Below are 25,838 nucleotides of genomic sequence, written 5' to 3' on the forward strand. Positions count from 1 at the left end.
GAAAATGTTACAGCTAAAATGCAACTAGCTATTAACAAGGTTGAAAAATAGGCATGTGAATGGGGGTTTCATTTATCAGTGGAAAAGACACAAGTTATCTGTTTTTCAAAGAAAATAAATAATCCCACCATAGAACTTAAGCTATATGGACAACCTTTTAAGCAAGTCAATAGAATTAGGTACCTGGGAGTGTGGCTTGATGTGAAGCTAACGTTTAAGGAACATATCCAAAGTATGTTGGAGAAATGCAAAAAGGGAAATAATGTATTGAAATGTTTAGCAGGGTACAACTGGGGAGCTTCAGGAACGTCCCTTAAAAAAGTTTACATTGCTCTGATTAGATCAGTATTTGATTATGGATGTATTGTGCATCAATCTTGACAAATTAAAGAACTGGACAGAATGCAGGCTAAAAGTCTATGAGTATGTAGTGGGGCATTTTGAACATCTCCTGTACCAGCGCTACAAGTAGAGACAGAATAAATGCCATTAAACCTCAGGCGCCTGAAATTGTGTATGGCTTATTAACAACAGATTAGCAAGCCAGTTGGAGATAGAGGATATAATTTGTAGCAAGACCTTGCCTCTGGCAATAACCCCACCTTGGTTGTTTTGTTCTCCTAGCTTAATTATTGAAACTAAAGATGAGGTACTGCAAAACTAAAGATAAGGTATTGCAAAAATATATAGAGATGCATCAAAGGATTCTGAGGGTAAGACTGGAATTGGGGTGTATATTCCTGAATCTGAGATATATATCAAAAAGCAAACTACTGATAATTTATCTATCTTTGCTGCTGAGATGGCAGCCATTATCATCGCATTGCAATGGCTAGAAGAGGCTAGGCTCCCTAAAGCTGTTATCTGCTCTGACTCTATGTCATCATTAAATCTATTCAGAATGGTGAATCAGCATGCAGACAGGACCTCCTGAATGAAATCAATCAAATTATGTTTATAATTAATCAACAGGGAAGAATAGTGCAGTTTGTGTGGGTCCCCGCACACAAAGGCATAGAAGGGAATGAACAAGCTGACAAACTTGCAAAAGAGGCAACAAAAGAAGAGGCAATTCAAATAAACATTCCACTCAGTAAGTCAGAGATAAAGGTGATAATCAAACAAAAAGTGAATGCAATGTGGCAGTCTGAGTGGGATTAGGTGAGGAAGGGTAGACATTTATACAAATTGCAACAAGAAATATCAAGGAAAAGGAACAGTTAAACAAATAGACAGGAGGAGGTTTGGTTTAACAGATTACGAATAGATCACACTGGTTTAAATAGCTATTTATTTATCATCAAGAAACATCCATCTGGGAATTGTGAGGTGTAGAAGGTTTTCTAGGAAAAGAGAAAAAATGAAAAGGGCGCTTAGTACAGCTAAGAAAGTCTTCTCCTTGGAAACATTGTTTGCAGAGCCCAGATCAAGAAACATAAATAGCTCCATAGTATTTTTCATCAAAGACACACAGTTAGCAAGTAGGATTTAGAACTCTTTGTTTTGTTTTGATTATTTTGTTTTCTTATATTTTATTTTCATTTTATTTTATTTTATTTTATACTTGAATGCACCTCAGTCCAGTAGGTGACGGTGATACACTCTGATTGTAAACTTCCATAAAGCTCTATAGAAGAAGAAGAAGAAGAAGAAGAAGAAGAAGAAGAAGAAGAAGAAGAAGAAGAAGAAGAAGAAGAAGAAGAAGAAGAAGAAGAAGAAGAAAAAGAAGACGTGTGTATCGGTTGGACCTCACCAACATGGCGGCTGGTCACTACCATGGCCACCGCCATGGAATATTCTCACGTCACATCCGGTGAGTAGGGTCTTTTTGTTTCCCCTTATCCGCCATTTCAGTTTTTGAAGTTAGTTGTCATCAGTCGCTCGATTGTAGCTTAAATTGAATTGCCAAAACACAGCACAAGATCGGTGCTCTGGGGTTGATACTGAAACGCGAAGGGTTCAACCGGATACGACCCCACCGGTGTGTTGGTGACTGATGACCGTGGGCTGGTCGCGGATGCCGCCTGCCCAACAGACGGCTTCCAGGCGCTAAAGTTCTGTATGAGTTGAAGCCTTGCTGGTGGGTACGGGAAAGGCCCGTGAAGCCTCGGCTCTCGAGTGAGGAGCATGGCCGGTCACTTCGACGCGGAGGACCGTGGTAGCTGGTACTGGGGCCGTCTGAGCCGACAGGAGGCGGTGTCGCTGCTGCAGGGCCAGAGGCACGGCGTGTTCCTGGTGCGGGACTCCATCACCAGCCCCGGGGACTACGTGCTCTCCGTGTCGGAGAACTCCAAAGTCTCGCATTACATCATCAACAGCATCAGTAACAATCAAAGACTATCCGGCAATCCAGGTAAGAACATAATATCTGGGGCCGGCTGAATTCATCCATTCAAAACCAGTGTCCGACTGGATGTGTAATGACCCGCTCCATCTATATTCGGAACAACGTCTTTATTATACCTCATTATACTAGGATCTATGTGTAACTTACGTGTAGGGATAGTCCATGTGGGCATTAGATCACATCCGTAATGAAAAAATAAAAATAAACACCAACGTTGAATCAGAAGTCGCATAAAAGCATACGCCCACTGCACCTGCCTAAATGTTCATCACAATCCCTGGGGGCGTTTGGTCTGCTTAATTTGTTCCACATATCTGCTTTTATTTTGACCCTGTTTCTTTTCCATCTCCCTTCCCAGGTTTGGCCCCTCCGAGGTTCCGTATTGGCGACCAGGAGTTTGAGGCTCTCCCTGCTCTGCTGGAGTTCTATAAGATCCATTATTTGGATACCACTACCTTGATAGAGCCCATCAATAAGTCCCAACACACCTCCTTTATTAGCACCAAAACTGGCCATGGAGGAGGGCCCCCCCCGCGACTTGAAGACGAGTTTGTCCGTGCCCTGTTCGACTTTCCCGGGAACGATGAGGAGGATCTCCCGTTCCGAAGGGGCGATATCCTGCGTGTCCTTGAGAAGCCGGAGGAGCAGTGGTGGAACGCCGAGAATTCCGAATGCCGCGCCGGGATGATACCCGTGCCCTACGTTGAAAAGTACAGACCGTCATCTCCCAGTGCTTTGGTTGGACCAGGCATACCAGGATGTCCGCCACCGCTAGGTAACTCTGATGGGTCTATGGCACAGACCGGGGCTCCCCTTCTGGGGGACCCCAGTCAGTATGCCCAGCCTACCCCTCTTCCAAACCTCCAGAATGGACCTGTGCTAGCCAGAGCCATACAGAAGAGAGTACCCAACGCCTATGACAAGACTGCCCTGGCTTTGGAGGTAACTATGGATTAGCATTTGATATGAAAGCAAGATCTCTCTAACAAAGCATTCCTCCTTTTACCCTTTGAAAGCCATTTCCCCTTTGACTTGTCTGCCATGGAAAAAGAGTGGAAATGGTGGGGCTGGTGTCCTCCTATTTGATAGAGTCGCTGAAATGAAAGATTAGGAATCTTAGATTTAGTCTGAAGATAACACCCCTCTCTGTTTGGGGCCTCCCCCCACCTGAACAACGTTGGAGTGGGTGTTTGTGGGGAAGGAAATAGTTTATGTTTGGGAACAGGGCCATTTCCTCTAGAAATCTCTGAAGCCTGAGAGCTAAAGCTGAACCGACAGCGCTCTGAGGAGGAGTTGGTGCGGGGAGGGGAGTGCCTGGCCCAGGGTCCGACCAGCGCCGCTGAGGCTGGGTAATACATTCACTGGAGCCCACCGTATTTGAATTGGAATCAGTGTTTATTTGTATAGCCCTTTAAACTCAACATTGACAGGGGTTGACACTTAGCTTTCAAAAGCACTTGCCCATCGGGCAAGTACCGGTCATGTTCAACTTGCCCGAATGTGATGTTCACTTGCCCAAATTATAATCAGAATCGTGAACGGGCCTCTTTTTGCCAGGCACCCGGCCTGGTTTTGGGGGGCTCAGAAAATTCATCCTAGCTCAGACTGAAGCTGAATTTTAGCTTCCACACATGTTTAAAAAATAACAAACTTTTCTTTGTTTACTTATTTATCATCACTTATTTCAGTCCACCGTTGCAACCTATTAAAGCTCTCGCCCAGTTATGTGTAGACCTGCATGATTTTATGCAAATGTGCATAACTAAATGTCAGAGGTAGTAGCAAAGTTATGTCTTTTTTAACTTTCACGTTTCTTGTAGCTCTAACTGAATAATCACAATCGTGTTTCTAGTAGTGTTGTCGGTCACGATACTGGATTTTCTAACTTTGATAATATACCTGGAAAAATATTGATATTCTATACCAGGGGTTTTCAAAGTATGAGAGTGAGCCCCACCTCAGAGAACAAATTTCAGCTGAGCCCCCCCCCCCAAGTTTTTTTTTTTGAAAGATCTTTTAATTATTTTACACATTTTAAACATCTCTGATCATATTTTAAACATCTCTGATCATATTTTACACATTTTAAACATCTCTGATCATATTTTTTTTAAACATTCTAAACATCTTTGTGTGTTTTTAAACACATTTCTTAACACATTTTAACATCTTTATCTAAGCATGTTTTTGCTTAACGTTTTTGAAATACATTTGAACATCTTAATTTGTAAACTGCCAGTTTAGCCTCCCTTTTAGCTCACCTCAACTTTAGTGCGAGCAATGAGTTTGCGTAGCTGTGTTTGAAATCGTTCCCCATCACGGATATAGTGCACTATAGGGTGCTCGCCATTTTGTAGTGGTGTTCGAACCCAAAATTTGAGTGAACATACGATGTTCCCTACATGTTAATGGACGTTGAAACTTGATCAACGTCAATTCAACATCAATACAACCTCCAGCTTTCCTCGTGGGTGCCCGGTTTGTTTGTTTAAATGATATGGGCGCATCTGCCTGCATCACACAAATACCCGGCGCATTTACTGACGCAAATGACGTTTAGAAATGTTCAGCGTAGTGTCCGAATTCTCGTTTGTTCGTTCCCTATATAGTGCACTATATCATAAACACTATATAGGGAATAGTGAGTGAGTGAATAGGGAACGATTTCGAACACAGCACGTCTTCGTCTTTGTGTTTTTTCTGTTACTTTTTCTGGTTTATTTTTTTCTCACGTCGCGTTCCCCCCCTGAAGAACTCTGGCGTCCCGCAGGAGAGGTGTGCCTCACAGTTTGAAAACCACTGTTCTATACCATTTTCGATATCAGTGGAAAAGTTATTTACAGGAAAGAACGTACCCAAAGTAAATAGAGTATATCTCCACAAATGCAAGGGCAATAATGTCATCTTTGTGCCAATAGAAAGATTGTTGCAAGTGAAATATTCAATGGAGATAATACTTGGTTAAAGTAAATGAAGCCATGGAACACAGCATTAGTGGAAGATAACATTTCCACCTGAAATAGTTATCAGTTGGTCGTTATCAGTTGGGAGCGCTGTCTTACTATGAGACACAAATAAAGGTAGATATCTTACAATTTTGACACTTGACACCTCAAGTTCAGGGCAAATATAATCGAATGCACCAAGCCAAACACTCATAAATACACATATGGCCAGTAGATTGCGCTGAATAACATGTTTTCTGATTGAAGGCAATTTACCTTTTTCCTAAGAAACCTTCTCTTAGTCATTGATTGTAAACACCATGTTTAGTTGCAAAATTTGGCCCAGACACTGGATTAACTGTTTATGGTGGTTTTATGCGATCAGAATCAGCTTTGTGGACAAAATTCACAAAAGCAAAACTTCATTTTTGGTTGTTAAAAGAAAAGGGGACGTTTCTTCTTAAGTGGTTATTTGCGAGTTTTAGTCACAGAATGATATGGCTTGGACTGTTGGAATAAGTGGAGGCTCAGCTTTCATATAATATATAGTTTGTGAGGGTCCAATTTCGTGAAAAAGATCGCTATTGCTGTGCATGTGCACAGTTATGAAACCCAAAACCGTGTTCTTACATATGACTTTCCTTAATAATTTGCCTCAATCCAAAGTACTTCCAAACCGCACTCCTCCATCACTACTCTATTTTCCTTCTACCTAAACCGTTCGCGGAGGCGCTGCACTTGAGATACTTGCTGCGTTGGCTAACCTTTAGCTAACACCGTTGAATCACTGCCAGAGACCGTACTGCGAGTGAGTGACAGAAGGCGGGGCTATATTCGTGCTGAAGCGATGCGTGTCTGTTAACTCGCTGTCCAAGAGAAGACAGCGCGCTGATCAATTGCAAATACTTCTATTTTGTGTGATTTTTTGGAACAAAAGGTTGTTCTGCAGTTTCTAAAAACAGCCTTTATATTAACATCCACACAAAATCCACTTGCCCGTTAGGGCAACCAGAAATCAATCTCGACTTGCCCAAATATTACTTTTAGTTGCCCCGGGCAAGCGGGCAACCGTTAATGTCGAGGCCTGATTGATTCTGTGGAACTAGGATAGGTCGCCCCAACAACCAATGTTTCTTCAATTTAGGGGCATTCTTCTCAGAGTTGATGGAAGTTGTTTTAATATATGCTTTTATTTTGGGGCAAATTAATGGCATGCTTTTGCAATTCTTTGGCATAAGAAAAAATAAGTAGGCTGCTTGATTGACTCAACAAGACGATCTTTGGGCAGTTAATAATTAGCCAGCATTTTCTTGTCCTTTCTGTTGTTTCAGAAAAGCCCTAAGCTGTGTAGAATGTCTTCTTTTAGGTTAGTGGTTGTCAACCTTTTTTGAGCAAACCCCCCCTGACCTTTCCCTGATCCTCTGGCCCCCCCCATAAAAAAATAAAAACAAACTATCTACCCCACTCACACTCGTGTTATATTGCTTAAAGGTGTCAATGCATCATTTTTCATTGATTTTGCGGTGGTCACTAATAGCAATGAATGCCCTCTGAGTTGGTTTTGGTGAAAAAAATATTTTTGAATATTCATGACATGCAAATGTCTCACCTCTGATTGGCTAACAGCACTGTCCATCACTGTAATAAACCCAATTAAACTTAGAGAGAGAGAGAGAGAGAATCACAGTTTTAGTTTCAAACCGGCATAGTTTTCAGTTGCTCTCATTGATTTCTGTGTCATTACGTCAACGGAAATCAATGAGAGCAACTGAAAACTATGCCGGTTTGAAACTAAAACTGTGACTCTGAAAAAAAGTGTAAATGCTATCGGAATTTTGTTTGGATAATATTGAAGATACAAATGTGTAGATTTGTTTAAGGGTTTGAACGATGGTAAATGGTTAAAATTTGACCGAGTTACGATGTCCTTAGTAATTTAAGTGTCAGAATGGGCAGACGGCTTCAATGGGACAAACTAGCATATGACGGTTTGAAACTAAAACTGTGATTCTGAAGAAAGTTGAAATGATATCGAAATTTCATTATTGAAGATATTATTTAGATATTATTGAAGATACAAGTGTGTAGATTTGTTAAATGGTTTGAACGAAGATAAACGGTTGAAAATCGATTGAGTTACGTCTTAAACAGTTGAAGTACCAGAGGATATGGGAGGATGGCTCCGCCGTCCTTCCATTGACTCCCATGTTAAAAAAAAGTGGAAAAAGCTGAATAGTTTAAAAAGTTGAAAGAGTTGAAAAACGCTGAATAATAGCCATCATGTTGTTAAAGAGCTGAACATTTTAAAAGTTGAATGGTTTCTGTAGCTGAAAGTATGGCGGAGGAGTTGAAGACCAAAAAACGGGAGGAAGAAGAATAAAAAAAATAACTAGAAATTGCATTTCCTGCCGAAAACGTGTGTGAATGCTGACGGCTGAATGAAAAGCGCTGAAAAGCATTGCTGAAAATGAAGAAATGTAAAATGAATTGAACTGAAGAATCTGAAAGTAGTAGCTGAAGTAGTAGTAGTAGTAGTAGCTGAAGTAGTACTAGTAGTAGCTGAAGTAGTAGTAGGAGCTGAAGTAGTAAGTAGTAGCTGAAGTAATAGGTAGTAGTAGTGGTAGTAGCTGAAGTAGTAGTAGTAGTAGCAGCTGAAGTAGTAGTAGCAGCTGAAGTAGTAGTAGTAGCTGAAGTAGTAGTAGCTGAAGTAGTAGTAATTGTAGTAGCTGAAGTAGGGCTGCACGATTATTGCCAAAATGATTATCACGATTATTTGGATCAATATTGATATCACGATTATTTACCACGATTATTCATTGATTTTAGTGATGCATTTTTTTATTGAACATTCACGGAAACTTGAATACATAACATAACACAATATATAACATAAACTTGAATACATAACATTAACATAACACCAACTTAAAACAACAGGGCAAAGATTCTACAATGTTTAAATTGTAAACGATTTATGTTGAACTTGTAAAATAGGTTATTATTCACGTGACCTCCTAGAAGCGAAAATAAAAAATCAAAACAATTAAATGCAGGACTATGCAGAAAGGGCACTGCCTTAGAGTTTACAGGTTTTTGGCAAGAAACACCAGCCTGTCAACATTTTCTGGCTTGAGGGATGAGCGAAGGCAGGTCACCACATTTCCCCCAGTGCTAAAAACCCTCTCTGAAGGGGAACTTGTAGCCGGGATGCACAAGTACTTTTTTGCCAGCTTTGCGAGTCGTGGGTAGAGTCGCTGGTGTTCCCTCCACCAGCTCAGCGGGTCCTCCTCAGTGTCTAGGTTACCTGACTGTAGGTAAGACTGTAGCTCAGAGGCTATAGCCTGTTGTTGCTGCTCGGGAGAGGGTCTCGGTGTGGTTCCCTCAGTGGTCTTGAAGAAGCTCCCCAAGGTCTTTTTCTTTTTTGGATGTGTGACATCCTCAGCAGTCTCACCATGGGGATCAGTTTGGCCCAACTCCTTGAAGAGTGAAAAATATGAGTATCAATGATCTAGAACAAAACAAATTTAACATTGCTTGATTATATTCATAAATTTAATCCACTTAATGTAATTAATTTGTATTAAATGTTGTATTTATTCATTATAAATACCTACTGTCATGGCTGCATGTGCAGTCCTCCCCATCTCCAAAATCAGCCGGGTTTGGATTGGTCCAACATCGTCCTCACTGGTGTAGCTTAGCTTGAACCGGGGATCCAGCGAAGAGGCCACATTTAGCAGTTCCTGTGTGAGAGGGTCGTTGTACTTGTCGTCCAAGTAGGTCATGATTTTATTCTTGATGGTGCAGGTGAGATCTGACTCATCATCCTGCACTTTAAGGATGGAGGACCTGAACAGGTGGAGGACAGGCTTCACAAAGGAAACACTGGCGTACTTTTCGCTGGAAAGTGCATCAGTGAACTCAGTGAGAGGTTGAAGGGCTTTACTGATGGACTCCAGGATGTCTGTGTCCTGCCAGCTCGGGATGAGGTGTCTAGCCTTTCGGTCATCGGACAAGACTTGAGCAATGGCCTTGTGCTGCTCCAGGACTCTAGAAATCATAGCCTGCCTTGATCCCCACCTTGTGGGACACTCGGTCTTGAGCGTATGCTCTGGCAGCTTCAACTCCCTCTGTGCCTCTGCTAGCTGCCTTTTACGCCGCCAGCTGTAAGAGAAGCTGCTTACCAGCTTCTTGCAGAGGCCCACTGCTCTGTCAATTCGAGGGTCTTTCATTGCGTTCTCTAAAAAGAAACATGAAATATACATATGTTAAATTAAAGCAAGTTAAACCTTCTCTTCTTGTGCTTTTTAAACAATTGATAAACAACAACCCCAATCATATTATTCAAGATTAAATTAGTATTGTTGTAGGCCTATCTAATATACGAATACATTTCTGTTACTAAGTACATTTATTTGGTTAGTTTAGCAGGGATAAGAACAGTCGCTGTATAATATAATTGTTACTTAAAAAGTATTCAAACACATTAACACAATCAGCATTTTCTTTTTTAAATCTTTTTATGAATATATTATTCAACTCACCTATTGCTAGATGGAGCCTGTGGCCAAAGCACTGCAGCCTAGTCCAGTTATTGAGAGAAGCTGCCTTGACAACATTGGACCCATTGTCTGTTGTAATGCAGACAAGTCTCTCCTCCTGCAAGCCCCAAGAGGCCATCGCTTCCCTCAGTCCCTGGGCAATTAACTCTCCAGTGTGGTCTTGCGGGAAAAATGCCGTTTGCAGGCATCTACTCTGTATCGCAAAATCGTCATCGGTGAAATGAACTGTCAAGCTCATGTACGGTTCCATCGTTCTACTTGACCATAGATCAGTGGTAGTGGCAAAGTACTCGACAGCTGTGAGATCCCTCTCTATTTCTCCTCGGCGTTTTGCATACAGTGCAGGTAATGCAACTGTGGAAAAATAATTTCGCGAGGGGATTACATACTTTTTGTCCAGTGTGTTAACCATTTTTTTAAACCCTTCATTGCTGACGGTATTTATTGGACACGTATCTTTTGCCAAATGGAAAGTTATTGCATCGGTGATTTCTGTGTGTCGTTGTGACTTGGAGGCATATGATGTTGCGCTGTACATGCTAGCCTTGATTGAAGTCTGAGCTGCAGCTGACGAGGGACCGGGACAGCTGACGTTAGCAGCCGATGCAACACTTCTGGCCTTCATGCAAACCTCATATTGGATTCTGTGGTGTGCTTTCAGGTGGCTGAATAAATTTGTTGTGTTGCCATGCGAAGCAGCCACAACTCTCCGGCACCCTTTGCACATTGTTTTTTGCTGGTTTGTATCACTTGGCCTAAATCCGAAATATTCCCATATAACGAAAGAAGATCCGCGACGAGGGACGAGCTCGTCGACCTCATCTGCTTCAGACATTGTAGGCCTAATTGTGTTTGTCTTTCAAAGTAATCGGTCTTTTCCAGGCTTCGCGCCACCGCCGATGTACTCACGCAGTCGCAGACCGCAGGTGTACAGCGAGCGCTTGGTTTGCAGCGGAGGTAGAGCGTATACTGCATGGGCGGGGCTTGTTTCTTTTTTCGTTTTCCTTTTTTTGTGGAAGCATTATTTTAAAAAATATCGCGAAAATATCGCGAGAACACAACATGTCACCGTGGGAAGCCAATATCGTCATCGCGATAAAAATTCGATATATTGTGCAGCCCTAAGCTGAAGTAGTAGTAGTAGCTGAAGTAGTAGTAATTGTAGTAGTTTTATTGGTAGGAGTTGTAGTAATGGTAGTAGTAGTAAGCAGTAGAAATGTTGAATAGCTTTAATCAAGTGAGAGATTTGAACAGAGTTCAACATGTTAAAATCGAATTGGTATAAAGGTGTGTGTGTGTGTGCCTCAAAGGAGACATATTATGGTGTTTTCCCAACAAGTAAATATAGTATTTGAGTTCCAGAAAACATGTTTTTGAAGCTGTTTGCTGGAAATAGCTTTTACGAAAAAAAATATTGTCTACCGCTATTCCCCTCTGTTTCAGTCCCTTCAGAATGCGCTGTTTCTGGTGTCTAGCATGATGCAAATGAGCTGCTGCCCATTGACCAATGAGCTGTCAGACTGAACCTAAGCATGGAGGAGAAGGGATTGTTGCCGTTTGCTGACTCCTGGAGCTCTGTATCTATATTATAAAATATAACAATAATAATATTATATACGGGTATTTATATAATATATCTAATATCACGGCCAAAAGCTATGTGCGCCTCGGATGATATTATGAATAATAAAGACTGTCTGACGTCTTTGGTACTTCCACAAGTAAAGACTCGTAGTGGTGGATATCTTGGCCATGGTTGAGAAGAATTGGGGGGAAGGAACTTTGGCATTGACTCTGAAATCCATGAACCGCGACATGGAGAAGAAAGGGATTGTACTCCGGGAGCTGAGCTGCCGGACTGCCTCCTGGCTCTCCGCGCCGGAGCTGCCAGACTTCAGTCCGGTCGCCGTCGAAGCCGTCCGGCCGCAGTCCGGGGGTGTACTCCGGGAGCTGAACAGCTCCAGCGGACTAGCAGCTCCGGCGGACGAGCAGCTGGGGGAACTCGGCGGCTGTCCGGCAGCTCAGCTCCGGGAGTACAATCCCTTTCTACTCCATTTCTCTTCCTCCTGACTTCCGCCGAAGCTTCAGTGACAGCTCCAGCGGGGTGAGCTCGGCACCAGAGAAAGGGATTATACTCCCGGAGCTTAGCTGCAGGGCTAGCGCCGAGTTTCCCATGCCGGAGCTGCTCGTCCACTGGTCCACAAAATCTTAGCGATGCTCTGATTGGAGGGGAGTGGGGAAGTGGGAGGTAATATTCAAATGCCCCCTTCCTACGTAGGAGGGGGCCGAAACTGACTCGCTCGTTTGGTAGCTGGAGGCAGGCTGCTTCCAGAATTGTGTATCGCACTCAAAAAATCATGTACAGACTTTTTTCAAAATTTGTATGCGTTTGGGAGCACCATATACCCACAACAACACCCCAAATCCCAGGAAAAGTGCTGTTTTCATAATATGTCCCCTTTAAGAGAATGGCGGAACCAATGGTTGTGTGTGTGTGTGTGTGTGTGTGTGTGTGTGTGTTGTGGCAACCCGTTTCCCCGATTGTCAATACCCGGTAGGAATCACACAGGAATCAAGGGTTAAAGCCGCAGTCGGCGTTTATTTGGAAGCCGTGCAACACACTAAGTACGATAATGCTGAGCTAGGGTCTCCGCGAGCCTCGTAGTCTCTGGCGCCTTCGTGTCGTCCTTATCCCCGTTCTGCTCGAGTCAGTCCTCCGCTCCCCTTTTAGAGGTCTGTGCCCACGTGTCCTCCCTCTGGCCAGGTGTCCCTCATCTGGCTGATGGGGTTGAGGGTTGTGCTGCTCTCTGTCGCCGGCTGGTGGATGGCGGTGGTACACGCCCTCCACCACAAACCCCCGGACCCTCCCGGTGGGGGTCGGGATGCCACAGTGTGTGTGTGTGTGTGTCTCTTTAAGAGAATGGCAGAGCTATTGCGCGTGTGTGTAAACGGAAGTCAATGAGAGCAACTGAAAATTATTCCAGTTTGAAACTAAAACTGTGATTCTGAATAAAGTATAAATGTTATCAAAATTCTGTTTAGATGTTATGGAAGATACAATTGTTTAGATTTATTAAATGGTGTGAACGAAGGTAAATGGCTGAAAATTGATTTAGTTACGTCTTAAACAGTTGAAGCTCCAGATGAAATGGAGCTTCAAGGACGGTAGAGCCGTCCTCCCATTGATCCCCACATTAAAAAAAAGTGGAAAAAGCTAAATAGTTTAAAAAGTTGAAAGAGTTGAAAAGTGCTGAATAATAGCCATCATGTCGTTGAACGTTTTGATAGTTGAATGGTTTCTGTAGCTGAAAGTAGTAGTAATAATTGTAGTAGTTGTATTGGTAGGATTAGTAGTAATGGTAGCAGTGGTATTTGTAGGAGGAGTAGTAGTAGTAGTAGAAATGTTGAATAGCTTTAAACAAGTGAGAGATTTGAACAGAGAGAGAGTTCAAAATGTTCGAATCGAATTGGAATAAAGCTGTGTGTGTGTGTGTGTCTGTGTGTTTTAAGAGAATGGCGGAGCCAGTGCGTGTGTGTGTGTGTCTAAGAGAATGGCGGAGCCATTGCGTGCGTGCGTGTGTGTCTCTTTAAGACATTGGTTCTCAAAGTGCGGCCCGCGGGCCAATGGCGGCCCGCAGAAACATTCCTGGCGGCCCGCAATGATATACAGATGTAAGTAAAAAAAAATACTTTATTTTTTTCATTATGTCAATATTAATTTAAACAAAAAATATATATATATAAAGAGAAAAGTCGACTCCTCTCTCTAGCTTTCAATTTAATCCTGTTTTTAAAATCCATTTGTTAGTTTTATCCGACTGTACATTACTTTGAAAGGATGAACCTCAGTTTCGTGATTTAGACCTCACTTGAACTCACTCCCAGGGTTCCATGGTGCAATTTTTTTTTTCACCACTAGGATGCTGATGGCGTTTACCGCCTATTTTTTTTTCCTTTGGCGGCCCTCAGCCAAATTCTGGGTTCCTAAATTGGGCCTCAGCTGTCAAAACTTTGAGAACCCCTGCTTTAAGAGAATGGCGGAGCTATTGCGTGTGTGTGTGCCTGAAAGTCCTCACGTTCTGTCGTCAACGGAAATCAATGAGAGCAACTGAAAACTATGCCGGTTTGAAACTAAAACTGTGACTCTGAAAAAAGTATAAATGCTATCGAAATTTTAGTATGGCGGAGGAGTTGAAGACCAAAAAACGGCAGAAGAAGAATAATAACTAGAAATTCTATTTCCTGCAGAAAACGCGTGTGAATGCTGACAGCTGAATGAAAAGCGCAAAGCGTTGCTGAAAATGAAGAAATGTTAAATGAATTGAGCTGAAGAATCTGATAGTAGTAGCTTTATTAGTAGTAGTACCTTTAGTAGTAGTACCTTTTAGTAGTAGTACCTTTAGTAGTAGTAGCTTTAGTAGTAGTAGCTGAAGTAGTAGTAGCTGAAGTAGTAGTAGTAGCTTTAGTAGTAGTAGTAGCTTTAGTAGTAGTAGCTGAAGTAGTAGTAGCTGAAGTAGTAGTAGTTGCTGAAGTAGTAGTAGCTTAAGTAGTAGAAGCTGGAGTAGTAGTAGTAGCTGAAGTAGTAGTAGTAGCTGAAGTAGTAGGTGGTAGCTGAAGTATTAGTAGTAGCTGAAGTAGTAGGTAGTAGCTGAAATAGTAGGTAGTTGCTGAAGTAGAAGTAATAATTGTAGAAGTAGTATTGGTAGGAGTAGTATTGGTAGGAGTAGTAGGCAGTAGAAATGTTGAATAGCTTTAAACAAGTGAGAGATTTGAACAGAGTTCAAAATGTTAAAATCGAATTGGAATAAAGCTGTGTGTGTGTGTGTGAGTTTTAAGAGAATGGCGGAGCCATTGCGTGTGTGTGTGTGTGTGTGTGTCTCTAAGAGAATGGCGGAGCCATTGCGTGTGTGTGTGTCTTTAAGAGAATGGCGGAGCTATTATGTGTGTGTGCCTGAAAGTCCTCACGTTCTGACGTCAACAGAAATCAATGAGAGCAACTGACAACCATACCGGTTTGAAACTAAGGCTATGTTTACATGATGACGGTCTGAACAGGAGACGCAAAAGTGTCTTCACGCGTCTTCACTTTTTGTTCTGCGTTTAGACAAGCGTTTTCGGGAGGAAATCTGCATGCCTGCGTTGACGCAAAAGTGTGGAATTCGATTGGGTATGCATGCCAGGCGGCTAGGTGGTGCTGTGATACACTATCACACAACACCGCCATGTCTGAGCGCATGCGTAGAATCTTCCTCCTTCTCTTATCTGCGTCGCGAAAACCAAAACATGGCTACCGCCGGTAACAATAAGAATTTTGTCTGGTCAGATGAAGAAGTTGAACTATTGCTTCAGGTTACGCTGGACTACAAAGCAACGAGGGTGCAACAAGGCGTGGACTGGGAGCCCTGCCAGACCAAATACACTGATATATGGACCGCATTCATAGAGCAGTATCCTACTCCCCCAGACGGCCAACCGAGAGGAACTGCTTATCCACATGCAACTGACGAGATCAATAAAACACAAATTGCATCTAAGCTTAAAGCCGTTAGGATGAAGTACAGGGGGGCCGTGGATACGCAACGCAGGAGTGGCCATGGGCGAGACACTTTTTGATTTGTGTAACGACATATGGGGTGGGTCGCCAGCCACCACCTCTTTGGAGAACGGTATTGAGACTGCGGAGGTCAACGGCGACACTGTGGACTCTTGCAGTGAATCGAGCATATCTGATCAAACAGAAGAAAGTGTCAGCCCCCAGACCTCAAGTACCGAGATCCCGAGTACCAAGACCCCACTCCAGAGACGAAGAGGCCTATTTCAGGTATGTTTTTGTTCAGCTTGTTAGACCCATAGACTAAGACATGAGGCATAAGACATAAGGTTAGACATAAGCTCTGCCAAGACACCTGTGGAGTGCACTTAAATACTGTAATCAAGTTCCTGTATCTTTACTTTGTTCCTTTTTGGGGAAAACCTTTTCAAAATTCAAGGTTACTTGGCATCAAACATGACAGAGCATGTATTTATTTTAATAAGCAAGGCTTTAGAGAATGGTGTTGTTACATGCTGTTATATCCACTACTACTGTACCTCTTTGAGTCTTTTGCAAAACACAACCTTACATCTGAAGGCAATTAGGCCTGCTTTTGTACTTCCATAAGTGGAAATGTAGAAGTAGGACTTTAACTGGAGTATTCAACCATGTGTATTTCTACTTTCACTGTCAATACCAACACTCATCAGCTAATGAATGTTACTTTCTCTCTGCTCTATTGAAGGCAAGGCTCGATGGCCATTAAAGCGAAAGGCTCCAGAAAAAACTTTGTGTGGATCAAGTGCAGACCGACCTCTACATGAAGAGGAAGATTGCAGATATAATGGAGAAGGCTGAGAGAAGAAACAGTGCGAGGCTGGACACAATTGCAGAGGCTCAAGTCAGAATGAGCAACAGTTTTGATGTCGTAGTGAGACACTTATGTCAACATCAAGTAAACCGTGCCCCACCTATGCAGTACTACACAGTGCCAGCACATTCACTCCACACCCCCACCCATGGGCTCCGCACATTCATACACACACACACCACCACCCATGACCCCAGCACATTCATACCCACCACCACCCATGGCCCCAGCACATTCACGCACAGCTCAGCAGATGGGACCTGCACCTCAATCCTCCTACAGACAATTGCTGGAGAGACACTCCGATGAGGAAGACCTTGATCCTGTGTCTTGGTAGGAAAACTGAGTTCATCGACACAATTTGTTGCACTGTTTTTGTTTAGTACCTGCCTAGTTTTACTGTTTTAAAACACTTTAAGTTCATTCTTTCTCACCACCAGGCAGAGGCCAACTAGTGGGCTACAAAGTGATATGGGCCACAAAGTATGATACATGTATCATACATGATAGCTTTACAAAAGCATTTCATGTTTACATTATCATCATTTAGATGCGTAACCTCTGTTAACCATATTTACCAGGGTCTGTTCTGTAAGTTTGCCCTGGAGTAAAAAAATATTGAGACTCCGTGCTTTGGTTAATATGGCACTTTATTATTCATTACATTGTTTGTTTTTTGATTTTTGAATATTGCAATAAAAATCAAAGTAAATTACAAGTTTGCAGCCTGAACAAGCTGATGTTGCAACACACCTGAGCTTAAACATTTTGATCATGAGGATCAACAACAAATGAACTAATAAGGGAACATGGTGCTTGTTAGTTTAACTGAAAAAGTCCTAATGTAAATAATCCTATGCTGTATGTGAATATAAAGTAGGTATACTGATCTATACAGTAAGTGCAAAGTATTGCAAAGTCTACTTGACCCAGTTTTCACCTTGCTGTAGAGCAGGGGTGCTCACACTTTTTCAGCATGCAAGCTACTTATAAAATGACCAAGTAAAAATGATCTACCTACTACAAAAATGCTAAACATATTGATTCATGAATATATTGAGAATTCTCTATGTACAATGTATGTTGATGTCCCTCGCATAACAGCATGAGCCCATATTGCACAACACAACACAATTAACCATGTACATTTTTTGTCATTACCTTATTCTGATGACTTGCACTGAATGGAATCAGCCAGGGATGCGTAGTCCGGACAGTAGCTGCTGACAGCCAGCCTCAAGCACACTTCCAAATGATCATCAGTTATGGTGGAACGGTACTTGGACTTAATGATCTTCATGTGGGAAAAGGCTGACTCACATAAATAAGTGGAGCCAAATAAAGCAGTCAAGGAGGTAGCATATTTGCTCATATTGGGGTACTTTTCCTCTGTGAGTAAGTTCCAGAACTCTCCATGAGGCCTGGACTTCAGCTGAATGTCTGCTTGTAATGTCAAAATCTCATCTTCCACTCCAGAAGAGTTCAGGTGAAACAGTGTTGAAATTTTTGATGCGAGTGAATAAACCTCAGCATCTTCCCGAAAAGGATAGCACATGAATGTAGCGACTGGCTCGAGCAAAGAAAAGTCTTGAAAGCGTTTGTCAAACTCTGATAGACATTTGTCAATCTGCTCTGTGTAGCGTGCACTGTCAAGTTGCACACAGGCTTTCCCTTGCATCTCCAGCTCTGACGCCAGTTTCTGGACGTTTGCCAAATCATGGCGCTGCAGCTTTGAGGAGAGATGTTGCATCTTTCGTTTGAACGCATTAACTGAGCTGATCATATTAATCACTGTTTTGTCCTTTCCCTGCAGCTCTAGATTAAGGTCATTACATAGGTTTGTCAGATCAGTTAAAAACGCCAAGTCTAACAGCCGCTGACCGTCATTTAGTTGCTTGTATTCTGCATGTCCAGCTACACGGAACAACTCCTTAATCTCCGGATAGAGCTCTCGAAATCTTTGCAGGAGTTTCCCTCGACTAAGCCATCTCACGTCAGTTTGTAGCAACAACTCAGAGTGGTCGCAGTCAGCCTGCTCCAGATCTGCACGGAATAGCCGTCTTTGAAGAGATCTGGCGCGAATAGGACAGGCGATCTTCATTGCCACGTCCATGATCTCTTTCATGTTGAGCATTTTATTGCATAATGCTTGTTGGTGTATTATGCAGTGGTAATTCAGGAAGTCCGGGAAAGCATCGTCCTCCCTGCACTTGGCAATAACTCCATTCACGTGGCCAACCATTGCGGGTGCTCCATCCGTGGTGATGGACACCAATTTGTGCACTGGGAGCTGGGTTTTCGTGATAAAGTTATTGAAAGACTGAAATATATCCTCTCCTCGCGTGTGTTCTTTCATGGGCAGTAGTGTTAACAGCTCCTCTTTTGCAGTCATGTCAGTAAACACCATCTGAATAAAAATGCACAACTGGGCTGTGTCACTCACGTCCGTAGATTCGTCCAACTGCAGTGAGAAGCACTCGCAATCTGCGATGTCCTTCCAAAGTTGCTGCGTCAAATCCTCGGCCATGGCTTCACTGCGCCGTGTAACTGTACTTCTTGACAGCTGGAGAGCTTTGATCGAAGATAATATTTCTGCCTTGTTTTTAAAGTCTCGGAACAATGAGTCAGCTGCTTCAACGAATGCCTCTTTTACCATCTCTCCGTCTTGGAAGGAATTCTTGTACTTAACGATTAAGTGGCTCACCCGGAACGATGCTTCGGTGGCGGCTTTGGCTTTTGAAGTTAGCTGTGAGAAAAGTGACTGCTGTCCGGACAACTGGCATTTTAGTTCCATTTTAGTTCCTTCACCTTTCTCATCCTCAGCTCGCTTTTCGGCGGGAAGTTGGTGTCATAGTTTTTATGAGCAGTCCGAAAATGCCGCTCCACATTTCCCTTCTTCGGTATTGCAATGGTAGACTGGCAGATGAGGCAAACACACTTCGAAAATGACATAGTGAAAAAAACTCCTCCCATTCCGTATGAAAGTGATACGTTTTTGGCTTCTTACTCGGTCCAGCTCCCCCACTCATTTTTATACCCTTTCTTAAGATTAAGAGAAAAAACGAGGGCTAAAAATTGGAGGGTAACTAGGCAACTCGCAAGCTTTTTTTTAATTTTCCCGCACTTAGTGACGTTGTTTGCGCATGCGCAAATTTCATGATGATAGGCTGACGTCTATTTTTTAATGATGATTTTTGTTTTCCTTTCAATGCCATGCGATCTACCCACGCTACCTTTGCGATCGACCGGTCGATCACGATCGACGTATTGAGCACCCCTGCTGTAGAGGATGTACAGCCAGTAGTCAGCCACCTTGGACACTGTACACCTGTGCACAGTCTTGTTCAAATGCCATTAGGGGTCAAGATATTTGGTGAGGATTCTCCTCACTCTCTTTCCTCTCACCTAATTACAGTCAGTCAGATAGGTGTTTGCCTGGGTGGGAGGCTGCAGATCCCTGTCATACTGAATGGCCTCCTGCTCAACACGGGGATCCACAGTGTCATTCCAGGCCTCACAGTAATTGTGGAGGATGAAGCAAGCGTAGATGACACTTGGCAGGTCGGCGAGATTTATGTCCATGGGCCTTCTCAGGGCTGAAAACCTGCCCTTGAGCCGACCAAATGAACATTCAATAACCATACGGGCCCTACACAAACAAAGTCCAAAGTACTGCTCTGATGGGGTAGAGCCTCCACTTGAATATTCTTTCATGAGGTAGAGGAGAAGGGGGTAGGCAGGGTCTCCTAAGAGAAAGACAGGTTTGGGCTCCTTACCAGTCTTAGTAAGGTGTAGGTGTTCACCTTGGAATTGGCAAAGACACGTGCATCATGGACACTTCCAGGCTATTGTATGGCCACATCCATGAATCTCTGAGGCAAAACAATAGCATATTTTACATTTGTACAAATACAGAGGACTTTACTTTTATACAATAACAATATAGTGAAACCTACATGGGCTATAGAAAAAGCATTCCTAGCCTACCTATATTTGTTGTCGCAGACCGCTTGGACGTTCAGGGAATACCTGCTCTTCCTGTTAAAGTAGTCCAGGGGATTGACGGCTGGTCGGGGCAGTAGAGTCCCATCTACTGCCCCCAAACATTGGGGCATTCCATGGTCCTTCTGGAATCCGGAAACAAGCTTCTCTACTTCGGGCACAGTAGATGGCAACCGGAGGTACTTTGGACCAAGGTAGTCAGTTATGGCCTTGCAAGTTTGTCTGATAATTGACAGTTGATCAGGATAAACCAAAAGCGTTGGCAGTTTTCCTAAGGCGCCCCTCGGCGCTTAAATAATATAACGTGCAAGCTACCTTCTTCAAGACTCCGACAGGTGCCCTCATGTTGGTGGTTTCACCCTCGATGTAAGGTCGAAGTTCTTCACTTAAAGTGATAAGAGCATCTTTGGACATGTGGAAGTTTTCACGCCACGCATTTTCATCAGCTATGCCTTCCACAAAGTTATCCCACCATTGACTAGATCTCCCAGGACTCGTCCAAAGCCGTCTGGCTCGCCTCCGACGAATTGGTGCATCCAAATTTTGATAGAGGTAATTACAGATCCTTCTCTGTTCACTATCCATACATACCCTGTACATTTTGCGGAAAGACTCCTGTATGTTGATTAGAGCTGCCAGAGCAGCTTGAAGGTCCGAGGCATGGAAATAATCCGACATGTTTGTTTATTTCCCTGTACTGGTGCATGTATGTGACGTAAACGGGTACGCCACGTGAGCAGATATGAGCAGAGTTTTGCCTTTTGGCAGTGTAGATGGAAACGCTACGGCGGAGCGTATTCAAGTTTTCCACTCTGGAGGGTGGTTTCAGATTTTTGCGCTTTTAGGCCCCAAAAACGGCCTCACCGTCTAAACGAAAGACACTTCCAATAAAATATTTTGTTGTTTTTACCCGAAAGCGTCCTTGTGTAAACGGGGCCTCAAACTGTGATTCTGAAAAAAGTATAAATGCTATTGAAATTTTGTTTTGAGAGTATTGAAGATACAAATGTGTAGATTTGTTTTAATGGTTTGAACGATGGTAAACGGTTTATATTTGACCGAGTTACGATGTCCTAAGTAATTTAAGTTTCAGAATGGGCAGACGGCTTCAATGGGACAAACTGTAGAATATGACGGTCTGAAGCTAAAACTGTGATTCTGAATAAAGTATAAATTATATCGAAATTCTGTTATTTTTGAAGATACAAGTGTGAAGATTTGTTAAATGGTTTGAACGAAGGTAAACGGTTGAAAATCGATTGAATTACATCTTAAACAGTTGAAGTACCAGAGAAAATTGACTCCCATGTTAAAAAAATGTGGAAAAGTCTGAATAGTTTAAAAAGTTGAATGAGTTGAAAAACGCTGAATAATAGCCATCATGTCGTTAAAGAGCTGAAGGTTTTAATAGTTGAATGGTTTATGTAGCTGAAAGTATGGTGGAGGAGTTGAAGACCAAAAAACGGGCGGAAGAAGAATAAGAATAAGAAAAATGAAGATTTCAATATCTAGAGTGTGAATGCTACAGCATTCACACTAATAAAACTTATGAAGAACAATAGTTCAGCGCTGCATGCAGCACTCACCTAATAATAAATATTTCAATATCTAGAGTGTGAATGCTGCAGCATTCACACTAATAATAAAGAGGAAAGAAAGAGAATAAAACTTATGAAGAACAATAGTTGAGCGCTGCATGCAGCACTCACCTAATTACAAAATGAAAGCATTGAGAACGACATTGTTTGAACAGGGTCACCGAAGACTGCATCAGGAGTTGGGGCAGACAGGCTGCCTGCACTTGATGAACTGAGCAAACGTGGGGCAATTACTAGGGCTTATTCTGTGATCAAAGTCTGCAACAGTTTGATGGTGAAGATTCACCTCGGTCACTGTGGGTAGGGGAACTGCATGGTAACATTACATCATGCAGAGCGCATCTCATACCGTAATATGACATTATATATATAAAGCTTTTTTTTTTGCCACCCTTTGTTGAATGAGAAAATACAACCCCTCTCACTTTCTGCCTGTATGTGCCAGATATTTGAGATTTTGTGAAATGCACTTCCTGAACACGCACACACACACACATAGGCCTACACACACACACACACAATACTAGAGGAAAAACGGCACGGAGGTTGCGGTTTATAGATACAATAAAATGATTGGGCTCAGAGGGTTTTTAACACTGGTGGTCATGTAGCGACACATTTTAGCAACTTACTTTCTCTCTCTCTCTCTCTCTGTCTGTCTCACTCTTTCCTTCTTTCTTCGATCTTCCGCTTCACTCGCTACTGCTAGAATCAATGTAACTTTGCAACCGTGTAGGGTAGCCTACTGCCAACAACTGCCACACTCGCTGTGTATTTTTCTTCTTTGATGTTGGTTACATGACGATGTGCCGCGTGCTGCGCAATTGACGTTACGCTCTGTACATTTTCTAAAAGGAGCTACGTAAAAAAAAAAAAATTAGGAGAAGGATTTTTTATTGCAGCGGCGGAGAAAATTCGTGTGAACGTGGGGGAAACACTGGTGTGCCTTAAGCAACAATATATTAAAAATTAAGCTGAATTATGACTCAGCGACCAAAAACATTTCCAGAAGACGCTGTCTTCCAATATCCATACAATATCCATACATGAATACACTTAAACGTAGTTCACTATCCGTACTCACTAAGTGCGCTAATTTTCAGATGTCAGTGTTGTTCCAAATCAAATCACTCCATGGTGCACTTACTGGAAATTATGATCACGACTGCTGCCGCGGCTCCTCCCCTGCAATAAACATCCCGCTTTGAACGGTGAACTCTTTACACCTAGCAGCTATAACAAGCTATAAAAAGCTACAGTTTAATGCATTTTTCACAATTTACCAGTTCTCGTTTTGGTTGCTGAACAGACAATTTGATTGGAACTACTTAGTAGGTAGTTGTTTTTTTGCGTTTAAGATACTGTGATTTGTTGCCGACAATCCATGGCTGCCTTTGTGACTGTCGGCACACATCGAATATTCGATTATTCGTTCATACCACCCACTGATTATTCTACCATGAAAAATTAGTTATTCACATCCCTAGTTAAAATAAGACACACAGCTCTGTGTTTAGTATATTGCAGTTTATTAAAACATCTAATTGAGTTGGGAGCCCAAAATTGGATTTCCATTCAGTATGACTAGACCACAGACCTCTCTTTCTCTTCTTCACAGGTTGGCGACAAGGTAACGGTGACCAAGATCAATGTCAACGGCCAATGGGAGGGCGAGTGTAAAGGCAAGCGAGGCCACTTCCCCTTCACACACGTCAAACTGCTGGACCAGCTCAAGCAAGAGGAGGAACTCAGCTGAGAACTCCCCCCTCCCCCTCCCCTTCCCCCAAACAAGATTCTCCCCCCTCCACCCGTAACTGTCTTTCCCCTGGACACTAGTATTACAGAGTCAGTCTTCAATCCTATGCACCACCTTGTAAACCAACACCCCTATGCCACCACCCCACTACATTATGGATCCAAGAATTGTGGAACTTGGTAAACTATTAAGACTGTCTGACTAACTCTCCATCAGTTGAACCCGCATACTCTTTAAAAAATATATATATCACCTTGTCTTCGCCCCAGCCAACTGACCCCTCTCTTTAAAAACACTTGCATCGCCACCGCGAATGATGTCTTCCTTTCTTCCAGAAGAGTTTGAAATTGGGACATCCTCTCCATATCCTTTTGATTGCTGCAGGCCAAGCCACACAACTAGTGTTTACACAGAAATAATATCTGAGGCTGTGCCTACAATTGCCATGGCAGCAGGAGCCCAGCTGGCGCTAGTGTTGGTTCTTATTTACTGGGAGATGATGCACAGGCCTTTGACCTCACTGAGTAAACGGACCCACCCACTCCTCTCTCCCCCTGGGCATGAAGCTGTCTATCTATCCTGGTTTTGTCTTTTGGTTTGTAAGGCACATATTCCCAGACTTGAGAACCCCAGCACTGATCCATGTGTCGTCTTTTTTTTTGCTTGGTTGGATGAAGACACTTGGTGCTTCTCTCTAATTTCTGTTCTGAAATGGAACAGTATGGGATTTCCATTACATGGCAAACAAGGGACTATTCTATCAGGTTTCTTTTTGAGGTCTGAGCACTCGGGCAAAGTGTTCAGAGAAGGCACACAGTTGGAGGGGTCCACTACTTTGCATGGGGTCAAGGGAAGAGTTGAAGCTTGCGCTCAGCGGATAAATTGAGACCCCATTCGTACCCATATATCCAGACCGTATATCTCTCGTGTACATTTGAATAGCTGTTGAATTGACTGTAGGTGGTCCACTACTTTGTTATTTCCCTTAAGTCAATATACCGTGGAAGTTTTTATTCCCATTTGTTCTCATGCCATCTGGAACCACATTGTCGCCTTTAGTGACTTCAGTGCCTCCATCCTAGCCTCATTTCTCTGTTCTCATGCTCCATTACATATTACAACTCATCCGCTTGTGATAAGCAAACAAAACGTTGATTTAAAAAAATTACTGAAATTTGACTGGTCTTTTTTCTTCAGATAATTAATGACCTATTGCCATTTAGATATAATGGTAGATGATTGTTTTGGGGTAACTGTTGACAAATGACAATCGTCATTTTAAATCCCTCTCATTATCCAGGGGTTGGATTTTGTTACCTTTTGTTGAAATAAACAAGTTTTTATGCTTAAGGTTGATCTTTGGACATGTGCAGGGATCATACCAGTAGATAGCGCTATTGCATAAAGGGAAACGCGACTTCTGGGAAACATAAAGTTGCCAGTAAATTTGCAGATCAAGATAAAATAGAATTTTAAACTGAACGCACTTGACAACCTTTAGTTTTGTATTTTCTACAGGGGGTTAATTTACGGGTACTTACTTCATGATCAATTGCAGCGTTGATGGTTAGAAAAATTTGGATGGATTCTCATTTCAAAAAGCCTTCCAGTTCCTCCTGTTTTAACATCAGCCATTTCCATTCCTTGAACCATTTAACGTCCAAGCTAGTAGATACAAGTAGATCATTGGAAGCCAACAATGTATCCAGTTTTTGGAAACTATTCTTTTTTGTTTGAATGAATGATACATTTTATCAGTATAGCCACTGCACATCAGGACGCTCGGGGTAGTTCACTATTTACATGCCAAGTGCTTACAAACATCATTTCAAGTGTGGTAGTAATCCTGCATTCATTAATTTCCTTTCATGTGATGGTGGGGCGGCGGATGAAGCCGACAAAATTGTGTTAATATCAAAACGTGCCATTTTATTATAACACTATATTCTTTCAAAACAATTAAAATTACATTTTATTTTGTGTAGCATGTAATATGTTAATACATGATGGCAAATAAAATCAAATCATGGTGAAAACATTGTCTGCTATAGCTTATTTTATTAAAGGTCCCATGGCATGACAATCTCACTTTATGAGGTTTTCTAACATAAATATGAGTTCCCCTAGCCTGCCTATGGTCTCCCAGTGGCTTGCGTTTGCTGTAAACCGAGCACTAGGTGTTCTGCTCGCCTTTGAAAAAACGGAGGCTCAAGCGTGCTGATTT

General features: G+C 42.5%; 1 protein-coding gene across 1 annotated transcript; it reads left to right on the forward strand.

Annotated features, from left to right (window-relative positions):
* Positions 1-1,849: 1,849 nt before the first annotated feature.
* Positions 1,850-25,630, forward strand: crk (v-crk avian sarcoma virus CT10 oncogene homolog). The gene is made up of 3 exons (XM_079733052.1): positions 1,850-2,353; positions 2,706-3,289; positions 23,477-25,630. The coding sequence occupies exons 1-3, from the start codon at positions 2,128-2,130 to the stop codon at positions 23,612-23,614; spliced, it is 948 nt and encodes a 315-aa protein (XP_079589178.1). The 5' UTR covers positions 1,850-2,127; the 3' UTR covers positions 23,615-25,630.
* Positions 25,631-25,838: the final 208 nt, after the last annotated feature.

Source organism: Pollachius pollachius (genome assembly GCF_949987615.1).
Source record: "Pollachius pollachius genome assembly, chromosome: 3".
Lineage (NCBI taxonomy): Eukaryota > Metazoa > Chordata > Actinopteri > Gadiformes > Gadidae > Pollachius > Pollachius pollachius.